Source organism: Impatiens glandulifera, chromosome 5, assembly GCF_907164915.1.
Source record: "Impatiens glandulifera chromosome 5, dImpGla2.1, whole genome shotgun sequence".
NCBI classification, from domain to species: domain Eukaryota; kingdom Viridiplantae; phylum Streptophyta; class Magnoliopsida; order Ericales; family Balsaminaceae; genus Impatiens; species Impatiens glandulifera.
The window spans coordinates 26,794,829-26,810,539 of NC_061866.1; the positions used below are offsets into that span (position 1 = coordinate 26,794,829).

At 30.7% G+C, this 15,711-nt stretch overlaps 1 protein-coding gene across 1 annotated transcript; it reads right to left on the reverse strand.

Moving 5' to 3' along the window:
* Positions 1-3,715: 3,715 nt before the first annotated feature.
* On the reverse strand, positions 3,716-5,345 carry LOC124940182 (hydroquinone glucosyltransferase-like). Its single transcript, XM_047480665.1, has one exon. The coding sequence runs from the start codon at positions 5,322-5,324 to the stop codon at positions 3,900-3,902; it is 1,425 nt and encodes a 474-aa protein (XP_047336621.1). The 5' UTR covers positions 5,325-5,345; the 3' UTR covers positions 3,716-3,899.
* Positions 5,346-15,711: the final 10,366 nt, after the last annotated feature.

A 15,711-nucleotide genomic window follows, 5' to 3' on the forward strand; every position in this document is an offset into this window, starting at 1 on the left:
TAAAGGGTGATTGGAAACATACCAAAGATTGGAGAACACTCCTTAGACTTGAAAGAAGTTTTGGAGATGCCTAGGTCCAACTTTTAAGGCCTTATACAAAATTTTGAAAATTTTGAAAACTTTTGAGCTTCAATGGCAAATTTTTTCGATTTCTTTTTATTTAAGGAATGAGATAATATCTCTTGGCTTAAGAATGTTTAAGGGAGGCTATTTATATTCTCTCCAAGTCAGTTGATCAACTAAGTGGGCTGGAATGAGTCAAACACTACTTATTGTGTTTTGGCTGTTCTTTCGGATAGTCGCCAGCATAGGCCATCATAGCGATCCTAGGTTTGGGGGAAATGATCTCTATAGTATGGTGATCATTCCAGCTTTTGAACAGAGTCAATTCATCTAGAAACGACGAAATTTTATCTTTAAAAAATAAAAGATGGATGTGGATGGTTATCCATCTGGCATCACGACGACGAAGAGGATCAAAAGACAAAACGGCTTCGGGCAAGAACCCGGATGTGGAACGGTCCGTTAGTGTTCTTTCATTTTTTGGCGTTCCCTTGTGTTTCAGCTAACGGAGCGTTAGATTATCCTATGCAGTGCGAGTGAGTACTCCTTCCTATTACAACAGGCGACACGGGCGACTCTTGGGCATTGGATGCAAATTTAGCGTGCATCCGATGGTCGCGTTTCGGTTGTAGCCATTCTCCCGAATTTCTAACCTAGTTACAGATTTATTTTTTATTTTAAACTTTAAGAGTTTGTCTGAAATTGATTTTTATTTCCCCCTTTTGGATTTGTTTTCAAATCTTTAAAATAGTCAAAATATTTAAAATAAATATTACAAATATTTTGTCAATTTTTTTTTTTATATTTTTGGGTTAATCAAATAATTTTTGGGATAAAATGGGTACCTCATTTTATCCTAAATTATTTATTTTAATCCATTTTATTTTTCTAAAATTAATTTAAGATAAAATGAGAACAACATTTATCCCAAATAATTTTATTTATGTTCTTTGACCATTATCTTTAATTAATTTGGTTTTAATTATAATAATAATTAATCTAATTAATTTTTTAATTATGTTTTTGGTCTTCGATTTAATTAAGTATATGGAGGAGGAAGTCCAAGAACATGCACAAACTTAGATCTCGGGCCTTTCAATATCTTCATTGTTGGAAGACCTATCCAACGGAAAAATATATAACTTAGATTATAGCGATCGATTGACGTCTCATTCATACATTTTGAAAAATTATCCCGAATTAGAACATTTTTACATGTAAGATTCAATATTTTTGTTATAGTACGTCTTATTAATTAGCATTATAGAGTATGTTAATTAATATTCAATCTATTTACGCATTAGACCAAGTCTAAGGGAGTTAGACGTCCTCGTCTAACTACGCGTCCCATTAGACTCGGTCTAATGGAGTTAGACATCCTCGTCTAACTACGTATCCCATTAGACCAAGTCTAATGGAGTTAGACGTCTTCGTCTAACTACGCATCCCATTAGACCATGTCTAATGGAGTTAGACGTCCTCGTCTAACTATGTTTCCCATTAAACCAAGTCTAATGGAGTTAGACGTCCTCGTCTAACTACGTTTCCCATTAGACCAAGTCTAATGGAGTTAGACTACCACGTCTAACTTCGCATCCCATTAGACCAAGTCTAATGGAGTTCGACGTCCTCGTCTAACTACGTTTCCCATTAGACCAAGTCTAATGGAGTTAGACGTCCTCGTCTAACTACGTTTCCCATTAGACCAAGTCTAATGAAGTTAGACGTCCTCGTCTAACTACGTTTCCCATTAGACCAAGTCTAATGGAGTTAGACATCCTCGTCTAACTACATATCACATTAGACCAAGTCTAATGGAGTTAGATTACCACGTCTAATTACGTATCACATTAGACCAAGTCTAATGGAGTTTGACTACCACGTCTAACTTCGTCTAACTAGCCTGCTTAGACCACGTCTAAGTTAGCATAGTTTAATGCACCTGCACAAAACCAAATAGACAATTTAACTTTGTTCATAAGTAAACATCATCAAAATTCCGTTGTTTAATGTTTCATAGCTTTTGTTTATTTCTAAGTTAATTACTTTTCACTTAATTAACTCTTTTCTTTACTTTGTTTTTACTTTTACCAACAAACTCGCAACAGCGTCTTGAGTTAATTGAGTTGTTGATAGACAACAAAGATGTTTTCTCCTGGTCATATAAGGACATGTCAGGCATTGATCTAAAGATCACGCGACATCATATTCCCCTTTATTTAGATGTTAAGTCGATAAAGTTAAAGCTCACACGGATGAAGGATGATATTGTGACCAAGATAAAAGAAGAATTCCAAAAGCAACTCAAAGCTAAATTTATCGAAGTAGTGGATTATCCTACCTAGATAGCCAATGATATTCATATCCTCGAGAAAGATGGAAAAATACGTGTGTGTGGACTATCGGGATTTGAATAAGGTCAGCTCAAAAGATCACTTCACATTTCCACATATCGACATACTTATCAACCAAGCTTTTGGTTATGAACTGTTATCATTCATGGACGGATTTTTAGGATACAATCAAATTCATATAGCCACACAAGACAAATAAAATACCACGTTCATAACAGAAGTAGGAACCTTATATTATTGTGTCATGCATTTTAGTCTTAAAAACGCTGGAGCAACATATCAACGGGCAACCACCATGATCCTTCATGACATGATTCAAAAGAAAGTGAAAGTCTATGTTGACAATATGATCATTAAATCGAAGGATCGTTAAAGAAAGGTCCAATACCTCGAAAAAAATCCTACAAAGAATCAATAAATATCAACTACGACTCAATCGAAAAAATGAATGTTCGGAGTCACAGTTGGTAAGAAGTTAGGCTTCTTAATCACTTAGAAAGGAATCAAAAGTCGATCCCTCCAAAATAGTAGTCATCACGACTATGCCGGTACTTTGAAACGAAATTGAGGTTTGAGAATTTCTTGGAAAATCTAATACATCAGTTGATTCATCAGTAAGCTTACTACAACATACGATCAATTGTTTAAGCTTATAAAGAAATACCAAAAATAAAGGATAAAGATACGCAAATAGTTAACAAGCATTTGACAGAATACATGATTATTTAAAATCCCCTGCCATACTCATGCCTCTCAGACCCAGACCCGACATTACTCTCACTCAGATAATTTTATTTTATTATTATGATCATTTTCTTTAATTAATTAGTCTTTAATTATCACAATAATTAGCCTAATAATTTTTTTTATTGATTTTTTGGCCTTTAGTTAATTAATTTAAATTTATTTATTTAAAAATAAATTAAATAATTATTTTAATATTATAAATTTGAGGGTAGATTTTTAGTATTTACAAATACAAAAATCTCAAATAAGTAGAATCAAACCCAATCAAAATCTTCATTTATTTTAGAGCTAAAATTCATATTTATTCCTAATATAAATTATTTATAATGTTGGATCTTCTTGTCTAAAAAAATGTATTATATTTAATAGCCCCGGGATCTAATTCATTGAAATGCAATCTAATAATATTCACATGTTCTTCAGAACATATTACTAAATTTAATTTTAAATAATTCAATTCCAATATAGTTGACCATGACCACAAATTATTGAAAATAATTTTAAATACTTGTTAGCTTAAATGATAAAACTAAAACTTGGTAACCAGAAAATTATAAATTTAAACATTTTTATCATTTAAAAGAAAAAGGGAATAATTATACCAACACAGACTTTTTTTTTTTTCTTTTGAAATGATACAACACATGCAAGTCTTGAATTTGATTAATAAAATAAGACAAAAAAACAAATAACAAAATCCATCATCAAATCTATGGATCCTCATCAAATTAATTCTCACTTAATAATAATATTCTCATCATTAGTTGACAAGTTCAGATAACTTTTCCATTCAACCGCAACATTCGCAAGTGCTTTAGCCGACGAGCCCTCTAGACCTAGAGCCTTCAAAGTGGATTCCTTAAGCTCCTCCACTCGAACCCTAGCCTCTTTCCCTTCTTCCCCTCCCATTAAACTTTTCACGACTCGACCAATCTCCTCTTTCTCAATAACTCTAAACCCCAGCCCCACCTTCACAGCATTTGTCACCGTGACCGAGTTCATCTTTTGCTCGGCGTAGAGCGGGCAAGCGATCATCGGAACTCCTTTAGCCACGCTCTCGAGAATCGAATTCCACCCGCAATGAGTCAAGAAACCACCCGTGGATCTATGTTCCAAGATCTCGGCTTGGGGAGCCCATGATGGTAGTAGAAACCCGCGACCCTTAACCCGTTCCAAGTATCCAACCGGTAGGAATGACAATGGGTCGTCTTGGCTTCCCCCACCCAAGTAAGCCGCGTCGCTCGTTTCATTAGGGCAACGAATAACCCAAATAAACCGTTCACCACTCAATTCCAAGCCCAATGCCAGCTCTATGAATTCAGTGTAATTCAAAGTTCCTCCACTTCCAAAAGATACAAATAAAACAGACTTGTCAGGTTGACTTTCTAAAAAACTCAAACAACCCGTTTTATCATCTTTCCAAATACTCGAACCAATCTTAATCAATGGACCCACCGGGTAAACGGGTGGTTTTCCGGGTTCGGATTCACAAAGAGCCTTCAATGCCCCGCTTTCCAACTCTTCAAATGAATTTACAAGAATACCCCTGGCCATTCTATACCGCTTAGCCTGCTCGAGAAAATGTTTGTAAACATCGTCTTTCCGGTCCTGAAACGGGTCAAGAAGAACACTCCCGTGAATCGGGACACAACCCGGGATCCGAACCGGTTCACCCATATCCCTAAATTCACATTCTACTTCCCTGTCGAGCTGGGGTAAATAGAGGAACAGAGAAAGAACCATTGCAGTTGACGGGAAAAAGAGATACGCCGGAATCATCAATTCCTCAGCGATGTAAAAACATTCGGTGCCGAAAAGATCGGTGATCAAGGCGACGACGGGCTTCTCAACGATCAATGTTTTTAGAGCATCTTTGAGATGGGTTTGGGATCTGGAATTGATGAGACAGATTCGGGATTCTATCTTTGTTTCCGGTGGAAGGTCGTCCAAGTTAACCGGAGGAAGGAGGATGTGATCCATTTTCTCCGGTAGGGAGTCAAGAAAGGCTTTCTGGGAGGTAGAAGGAGGGCCGTCGCCGGGAATTAAGAAGGTGACGGAAAAGCCGTGTAATTGGACAAGGCGTTTTGCGATTTCCACTTGTGGAATGAGATGTCCCATTCCTACAGAAGGCGCCATTACTAAGTGAGGGATTATAGCCATAGTTAGAGAGAGAGTGTAGTGTGTGTGATGTTTGTGAATACTTGGTTATGGGTGTTTGTTTATATAGAATATTTTGAATAATGAAATTTAGAGTTCGGTGGTAGATTTTTAAATAAAATATTGATATTTTTTTATGTTTTTTTAAACTTTAAATCTAGGTTTATTTAAAGAATTTAGTGATATTATAATGTTTGATTATTTTTGAATTTTTAAAAAATATATATTAAAAAATGTATTGATAGTGATTTTTAACTATAACCAATCTTACTTTTTAAAAGTAACATTAATTAAAAGTATTGAGTTAAAGTATGTAATATAATTAACCTTCTCAATATATATTTTCTAAAATAATTAACATAACATCTGTAATGAATTTTTATTTAAATTAATATAAAACATGTATAATAATTTATCCCTCTTATTATTTATTCAGGCTAATTAAGTTAATTCATTATTGATCACTTTAAATAAGTTTTGGTTTATTTAAAAAATGTTGATTGATGGACTAGTTAATTCATTATTGATCATTACGTATTTTTTTTATGCTGGACTAGTGATTATTTGATTACAATACCAACAATATTTTTTTTTATAGTGTGACAGGTAGATATGAAAAGTTATTCCCACTTGCTTTGTGGAGTACTACATAGAATATTAGGTTTACCATATTTATTATATATAAATATTATAATCCTTAATTGTAAATGAGTACATATAGGACATCATCAAACATCAAAATGATCATATTTTATTATATGCCATACACAAAATTATATATATATATATATAATTTAAATATTTATAAAATTTACAAAAATTAGTTATGAAACTAAACTGTCATCCTCCTTGTTACCCCCTTCATCAAATAAATCTTACCTTAACGTTCTAAAGTATAAACAAAAAAAATCAATTTTTGTTGAATAAATTGAATATAGAAAAAAAAATTGCGACAACGGGTTAAGTATATAACCTGCAAACACACTAAACAGACGTAGAATTTGGCGTTTGAAGGCTCAAACTTAGAAACTTAGGGTTAATATTCACTTCAATCACACTTTTAACACATTTTTGACACATTTAACACGATATTCACGTTTTTAACACGTTTTTGACACATTTAACACATTTATCATATTTAGACACATTTTGCACGTTTTGGCACGTTTAACAAGTTTTTCACATATTTGACACGTTTAACACGTTTTTGACACATATAACACATTTTTAACACATTAAACATGTTTATTATATTTTTGACACGTTTTTGACATATTTAGCATGTTTTGTTTTTACGTTTTGACACATTTCCCACATTTTTGACACGTTTAACAAGTTTTTTTACATGTTGGGCACGTTTAACACGTTTTTGACACATTTCTCAAGTTTTTAACACGTTTAAAACGTTTTTAACACGTTTAAAACGTTTTTAACAAATTTAAAACATTTTTCACACATTAAACATGTTTAACACGTTGACACATTTCACATGTTTTTTACGTTTTTGACACGTTTGACACATTTTTAACACGTTTTTGACACATTTAACACATTTTTAACACGTTTAACATGTTTTTCACGTTTTGACACGTTTGACAAGATTTTCACATTTTGGCACATTTACAAGTTTTTCACTTATTTGGCACGTTTAACACATTTTTGATACGTTTAACATGTTTTTATGTTTTTAACACGTTCAACACATTTTTAACACAATAAATACGTTTATCATATTTTTGACACGTTAAATACGTTTTTGACAAGTTTAACACGTTTTTAACATTTTTGGCACGTTTAACACTTTTGATGAATTTTGGCACATTTACCACATATTGACATGTTTAATACGTTTTGATCTGTTTAACACACTTATGACATGTTTAAAACGTGTTAAATATGCCAAAAATGTGTTAAACGTGCCAAAAACGTAGAAAACGTGTTAAACGTGCCAAAAATGTGTTATACTTGTCAAAATGAGTTAAACGTATCAAAATATGTTAAACGTATCAAAAACGTGTTAAACGTACCAAAAACGTGCTAAACATGTTTAAAATGTGTTAAACATGCCAAAATTGTGTAAAACGTTCCAAAAACGTGTTAAACGTGTCAAAAATATGTTAAACATGTTAAAAATATCAAAAACGTGAAAAATGTGTTAATCTTATAAAAATATGTGAAAAACATGTTAAACGTATTAAAAATGTTTAAAACGTGTTAAATGCGCCAAAAACGTGGAAAACATGTTAGACATGAAAAACGTGTGAAAAACGTGTTAAATGTGTCAAAATGTGTTAAATGTGTCAAAATGTGTAAAACGTGTGAAAAATATGTTAAACATGTCAAAAACGTGTTTAACTTTCCAAAAACGTGAAAACATGTGAAATGTGTGAAAAATGTGTTAAACATATTAATCGTGTCAAAAACGTGAAAAACGTGTTAAACTTGTCAATAATGTGAAAAACATGTTAAACGTATTTAAGATGTCAAAAACGTGTTAAACATATCAAAAACATGTTAAACATATCAAAAACATGAAAAACATGTGAAACGTGTGAAAATGTGTTTGTAAGTGTAAAAACGTGTTAAACATGTCAAAAATGTGTTAAACAGGTCAAAAATGTGTTTAAACGTGCCCAAAACGTGTTAAACATGTTTAAAATGTCAAAAACGTGTTAAACATGTCAAAACCGTGTTAAATGTGTTAAACATGTCAAAAACGTATTAAACATACCAAAAACGTGAAAACATATTTAAGAAGTTAACATTTTAAACCGATATTTTATTTTACAAACATAGGAATTGAAATTGAATTACAATTATATCATTTTCCCAAACATAGAAATTAGAATTAAATTACAATTTTATAATTTTATAATTTTTCCAAACATAAGAATTTAATTGTAATTCAATATCAATTCTCAAAAAATTGGAATTAGAATTCTAATACCATCAATTCCCCTCATCAAACACACCCTTAGGGAAATAGTTTTGTTTGGGAAGGAACCAAGTTAGATTATAAATTTAATAATTGGTCAATTTTTATAGGATGTTAACTAATTTTTACATTTAATTACTTAGGCCTTGTTCTCTTTGGGTTTTCTTAAAAATCCATTCAAAATCAATTTCAATCAATCAATTCTCAACAATCACATCACTCATTTCATTAACCAAAATACTAAAATACTCTCTATTCTAAATTATTATTTTTTATTTTATTCATATATATCAATATCTTTTAAGTCTTTTTACAAAAAAATAATTATCACCACCTCAAAATCATCACTAATCATTACTTTTTTTTCCCTCTCTAAATTTTTTTCAAAAACACCAATCGAACAATGCCTTGCATATAATACAACTAATTAATGAGTTTGTTTTAAAATGCTTAGGCAAAATGATATGTAATAGAAATGTTCCGTACTTGATTATTAGGTAGGAAAGGATGGTGTTATCCTAATTTTTTTTGTACACCTCTCTTTTTATAATCATACTTTTCAAAAGTATTATTAAAACTTTGTATTCTAAAAAGACAAATCAATTAATGTTACTTTAAACCTCAATATGTGTCAGATAAAAACATGTCTTTTGATAAAAAAAACATATAATTAGGTCTCATTCAATAAGTCTTTACTCTAATTACAAATAATTGAATACAAATTACAAAACTATCATACTAAATTTATAAACTCTAATAATTATGCATTCATCAAAAAAATGATACTTCAAATTAAATTTCTAATAAAATATTTGACTTTATATTTTTTTAATCCAAAATTCACATATTACATGTTATTTTTTAATTATTCAATCATCTAACTAATCAATTAAAATGTTTCTATTTTATATTTATATTATTTAAATTTTAAATAAAAAAACATTATAATAATTTAACTAATCATCATTGAACAAGCTCCAATTAACCGCTTTAGGGTAGCCATCGGTCTCTTCTCTACCTTTAGTCGACTTTATGCTTAAAAATGATTTCATTTTGATTTATTTATCTGAGATGAAGACATAAACACAATTTTTTTTAGCTAAAATACATCATAAATTGAACAGGTATCAATTTTTTCTTAAATATAAAATGTTACCAAAAAGGGTTAAAACATATAATCCGTAAAACACACTTAACCAGGCATAAAACTTGGCGAATGACGAATTTGAGACCTCTCAAGGAGACTAAGGAATATCCACTCTTGTTGCCTTAGGCTAGAAGAGAAGATATCACTAGTTAATTTTAATTATAAACTAGAAGTTTTGACATTTAATTAAATATAATATAATATAACTATATAGAGTTTGTTTTGAAAAGTCTTCGACATTGATGAATTGGGATCTAAATATAATTACGCAAGTGGTCTTTGATAGATCTAAATATAGATATTTATATTTGACTTAGATCATTTAATTTAACAAAAGATAACTTAGTTTAATCATGTTTTATTATTTATTTTATTTTTTATGTTAGAGATTTTTTTTTTTTTTTTAACTATTGTTAGATTAAGTTAAAGAAAAGAAAAATGGGGGAAATTATTAAATTAAGATTTAAGAGGAAATCGTTAATTAATTTGATTTATGAAAAACAATTTAATTGATTAATAAACTTAGGATAATTAAAATCAATACGACATAGTTTTGATGATGTTTTGATAAATGAATAAAACTATGTTCAACAAATGTTTTAATGCGCGGGTATATTCAAAGACTCGATGACAGCAGTCTCACTCAATGAGCTAAAGAAACGCTGACAGTAGAGTTGATATTAGCAGAGCTAAAAAGCATTGGCAGCAGAGTTTACATCAACAGAGCTGGAATTACGCTAACAACTAAGTGGCCCAACAACAGTGTTGCGCCAACGGTTGTGTTACGCCAACAATTGTGTTGCGCTAACAGCCAAGTAGCTCAACATCAATGTTACACCAACAATTGGGTTGCGCCAACAACTGAGTTGCCAACAATAGTGTTGACATCTGCAGAGCTGGAGTTGCGCTAAAAGCTAAGTAGCCCAATAGTAGTGTTGCGCCAACAATTGTGTTGTGCTAATAGCCGAGTATCCCAACAACAATGTTGCACCAACAACTATGTTGCGCTAAAACTGAGTTTCCAATAGCTATGTTGCGCAAATAGCTGAGTTACCAATATTAGTGTTATGTCAGCAGTTGTGTTGTACCAACAATTGAGTTGCCAATAACAGTATTGCAACAACAGATGTGTTGCACCAACAGTTGAGTATGCTATTAGCATGGTAGCTCATCAACAAAGCTAATCATTAGTAGAGCTCGAAATCAGCCAAGTTCTACATTAGCTGAATACGACAAAAACATACTATATTCCATTCGCCTGCGCACTACCATGTACGAACGAATATTCCATTCGCCTGTGCACTACACTATACGAACAAATATTCCATTTTCATGCGCACTACCCCGCATGCCAGACGTACGACGAACGTACCGCTTCCACGTGTCAACAAAATAGATTTGACCGTTGCCTTGTAGAAAATATAAAAATGCATCAAAGGACAACGACGAATCTGCTGGTTCTTCGCTAAGGCTCTTGAAAATTACTAAGTTAAGCATACACGAGAAGATATACGTTGAGCGATAATCTTTTGTATCATTTGATAGTAATTTCATTGTTGTAAGTTGAACAGAATGTTGTCTGTTCAACAAGATAGTGTTAGAGAGTTAGGAGTTCACATTGACAATTGTTAAGACTTGTGATCTGAGTGGGTTTGTGTAAAGGCTATACAAATCAAAGTCTTCTAGTGGAATCCTTCTGGAAATAAAAGAAGGAGTGACGTAGGAGTTTTATTTCCGAACATCCATAAAATCTTGTGTTGTCTGTTTATTATTCCATTCACCGTTATATTCACTGTTATATTTGCTGCTTCAAATCCCGTAAACATTTCCCACACTTAAAACCGTTCAAGAGTTTGCTACGATTTGTTAAATAATAGAAATAGATTTACCGTCCTTAACAGGATTAAAATCACATTTAAAGTGAAAAATAGCACAACAGTATTCAATCCCTTCTACTATTGTATTTGATCCTAATAACTATCATTCTCACCTTAATCGGTTTTGGATAATTTATGTAGGACATAGTTTGAGTAGTATTTTGAACGCAAAGAGTATAAGAGTTTTAATATAAAAAAAAATCAATTTATTATCAAAGGATATATGATGTACTCAGATAAATGAAATAATTTGATCTGCAATTAAAAATATATTAATTAATTTTATAATTAACTAATTAGTAAAATTTTAAAACATATCAACTTAATTTTAATGTTTTTATTTAATAAAAGATCTGTTTGAAATTATTATTATATTTATATTTTGTAATTAATTTTGTTTAACTAGTTGTTTTTAAAAACTATTTTAAAATATGTCGAATATGAATTATTTGATATATAGAATCCATTATTAAACCGATAAATATTTAATAAATCAAATCCATCAAATATAAGATTAAACAAAATTTAAATTTATCAAAAAAATAACTGTAACTCAATTAACAATCATCTATAATAATATATATCTTATCTAATGAGAGTCTGCATTTTATTTTCTAACTAAAATTAAGCACGATAAACATTTATATTTTTTTTGTTTATTCTTCTACTTTTCTTTCTCTAACACTTTTTTTTTTTTTAATTTACAAATTAAGGAGAATATAAAAATTAAATATATGATTATGAATAAATTCCTTTTATCTTCTTTTTTTCCAAATCAAAAGTAGATCCCAAAAAATTTCATTTCCAAACATATTTTGGAATTGAATCCGGTTCTTAGTTTTGAAGAGAAATAACAATTTTTATTTCAAATATATATTTTATACAAATATTGATAGGTAGATAGGTTAATATTGTTTAAGATAATTTAACTAAATATATATTTAAAAATTTTGTTTCAATTTTTTTATTATCTAAAGTGAAGCTTTTATTAAATTTAAAAATATATTTTCAAATGAGGCATACGAAATCGTGGGAAGAAAGAAGATTAGATGAGACCGTATGACAATAGTCAATGAAGATTATTAGGTAGGGACTGGAAGGTGTTACCATAATTTCTCATGTATCTTTGTTTGGTAATCATACTGGTAAATAATTATTATTTTTAATGTTGATTATTAGGTAGCTATTTAAAATAAACTGATAGTTCAAGATGAGTTCATTAAAAGTTATTTTATTTTATTTTTAAATAAGAGGATAGTTCAAGATTTGTTCATTAAAACTCCTTATAGATGACCGTGGCCAGAAATTTAAACGAAAAGGTGGATGATCTTAATTGGTATTCAATTTGAATTTTTTTTCAAAACTAAAGTTGTTCTTTATCATTTATGAAACTTGTTTGAAAAAATAATGGATCAATTCTTTCTGAATTAAATCAAAAATAGTTTAAAATTCAAAATATAGCAAATGTTAAAGATTTTAAATTTTGTCCAATTTGAGAATGATTAAGCTCCGATTTTTAAAGAATTAAATCAATAAAACATCAGCAGAATTTTAACGTTTGAATAATCGTTCGCTAAATTAATTTTCCGAAACTAAAACAAATTCCAACCCTCCCGTTTGTCCGGCACGCAAGAGATCATCCAGAAATCGTTTTCAATCTTCATTAGAAGTTTATTTAACATTTTTTCGATTTCTTGATTTTTGAAAATATTGAAAAAAAAACTAGATTTTGATTTTAAACTCATTCTCACCGCTTCTAATTACCCCTCACTTATTCTAAATTAGTAGACGAATCTTTATTTAATCATTCGAGTCTTGCATCGATCAAGAACAACAAGGTTAAGTTATGGATTTTTTTTTTTTCAGAAGTTGATCTTAGTTTGCTAATACGGGTCTATTACAACCAACAAATCAGTGAAATTGTAGTTCTTCACGGGTTTATTATCTTTCATGCATAAACTTTTTTGGAAAGGAGTATTATAGAAGACAATAGATCGCAAAGAATATATGATTTTTTTTGGAAAATAAATGTTGCTTTCCTGTGTTTCTCACGCCTAAATATTAACCTTTTGAAATATCTTGACTTAGATAGTTTATACCCCAATGTCTACATTCGTCTCGAATTTCGTGGATATTATAAATCAAATTGGGATATAAAAATGTTCATTTATAAATATGTCGATGTCTTGCTAAGTCCCGTAATTTACCATACTCTCGAATATCGTAAAATGAGGTGATGAAACAAATGTTTAGAAGGCATATCTTCTTTGTGTGAGATGATAAATCCAAAATAGGACTTAACAATATTAGACTAGCTTTGACTCGTTTTAGAGTCGTTACCTAATTTATTTCTCGATAAATTAAGAAAATAATGTCATATATATGAACACGCCTATTCTGATTTTAGCTTGGTGTTTAGTTACACGTGAGAAGAAATATCCACACCGATAACACTACAAACTATTGACATCTTATGAAAAATACGATTTCTTAAATTTGATTAAGAATCGTTCAAATCCTATCCATGTCTAAGGTTTCAACTAAATTCCTATCCTAGATCCAAGAATGATACTCATCCGTACCTAGACACGTGTCAAGTTTCATTATGGTAAATTATAAGAAAATGTTAGAATAAATGAAATTCAAACATATATGTAGATAGAAGTGGACCGAGAAGGAACCTGAAAAGATTCCATAATTAAAGGTTAGTATTTCAAATAATTAAGTTTTATTTATAAAACACAAGGGAACTAATTTTTTATTATTATTTCAGATTTTTTAAATATAAGTAATAAATACAAATACAATGTAAATATAAAAGAAATGAACCAACAGACAAAATCATATTTTGTTAAAAAAAAATATTTATAAGTGTTTTGTTTTTCTTTTGGATTTTTAGAAAATTATATAGTATTTTCAAAATTAAAAAAAAAAAAAACCCAAAAATACACCAAGCTGCAAGCAAACAGGCTACAAGGCCTATTAAGTCGGGTGTTTCACCACGCAGGCTCAGCGAGTCAAGAGCCTAGGCGGATCTAGGTGTAGGAAGTCTTGATCACGGGAGAGGCTGGGGCCACGATCATGAAAGGAACTAGCATCCTCGGTTAGAAGAGTGCCTCGATCGTCTTAGTTGCCAAGTAGCCTTCTCGGCCGAAGATGAAACTAGTGTCGTTAGTCAGATGTGAGGCCAACATCAACGGTCGTCTTGGTCGAAAGTCACACCACGTCGGTCAATAAAGGAGCTAGCATCTTTAGTCGTCTTCAATCTCTAGCATATCAAGAATGGTTGATCAGGAATTTTGACCAAATTGCCTCGGGCAGAGATTTGCGATTCTAAATGACTCTACCTTTCCATCAACATCAAGAGATCATTTCTTAACCTCCAAAACGACTTAAGGCTGCCTAGAACTCTTCGTGGATGCCACACTAGAGAACCCAAATGTGATCAGAAAATTACATTAACAAAAATCAGATCGTTTAGTTATTTTTCGAAAATTTTCTAAATCAACTTCAAACTGTTATTAAATGATCTTGAGTTATCTTAAGCAGTTCTAAAACTAGTTGAGATCATTCTGGAGTTAGTGTTATTGAGGCTGAACATTTTCATATTTTAGAATTAATTTTTTTTTTAATCATACAATGAATGATTAAATTCTATCTCGATAGAAAGTTTGTGAATGAATTAAAGAATTGAAATGTTGAAAGAAATTGAAAAATAAGTAGCTAAGTCGGATTACAAAAACTCAAACAATTTGAAATCGTTGTTTGTTGTAATTTAGAATTACAATGATAATTATGGAAGCTTACAAGAGCTTGGAAACACTTCTTAGAATCCTAGTGAAGCTTTTTATCGGATCAGACATCACATTCCACTACTCTCTCGTTTTTCCGAGAAACTTCAAAGTCTAGCAATGATCATTTTTTATAAATACACGATAAAATAAGATATAAAGATATAGCGGTAAAGAATAATAAAAACACATGATATTACGAGGTTCGACCAACAATGCCTACATCCTTATGGAGTCGTCCATTATATTTATTTTCCATGGAATAATGGTTCAAGTAAATCTATGTTACAATGTCTCTATTTATATGAGTAAATCAAAAAACAAAAAGACTAAATTTTTACTTCTAAACTCAGTAAAGGCTTAAAGCCCATTACAATATATAAACTTTAATAAAATATGAGCCCAAAAACAAATCTCCGCCTTGGGCGTATACCGCGCTTATTAAGATGTGATAAATAAATTACAAATTCAACAATCTCCACCTTGACGAATTTCACGTCCCTTAAGACATACACGAGTTATACCCATCAATCTCCACCTTGACAAAAGTCAAGTCATCAAGAAATAAGTGGGTTCAACTCTTCAATCTTCACATTTGCTCGAGCCAGTAATGAGATAACTTTTCGTAACTCTACATCTA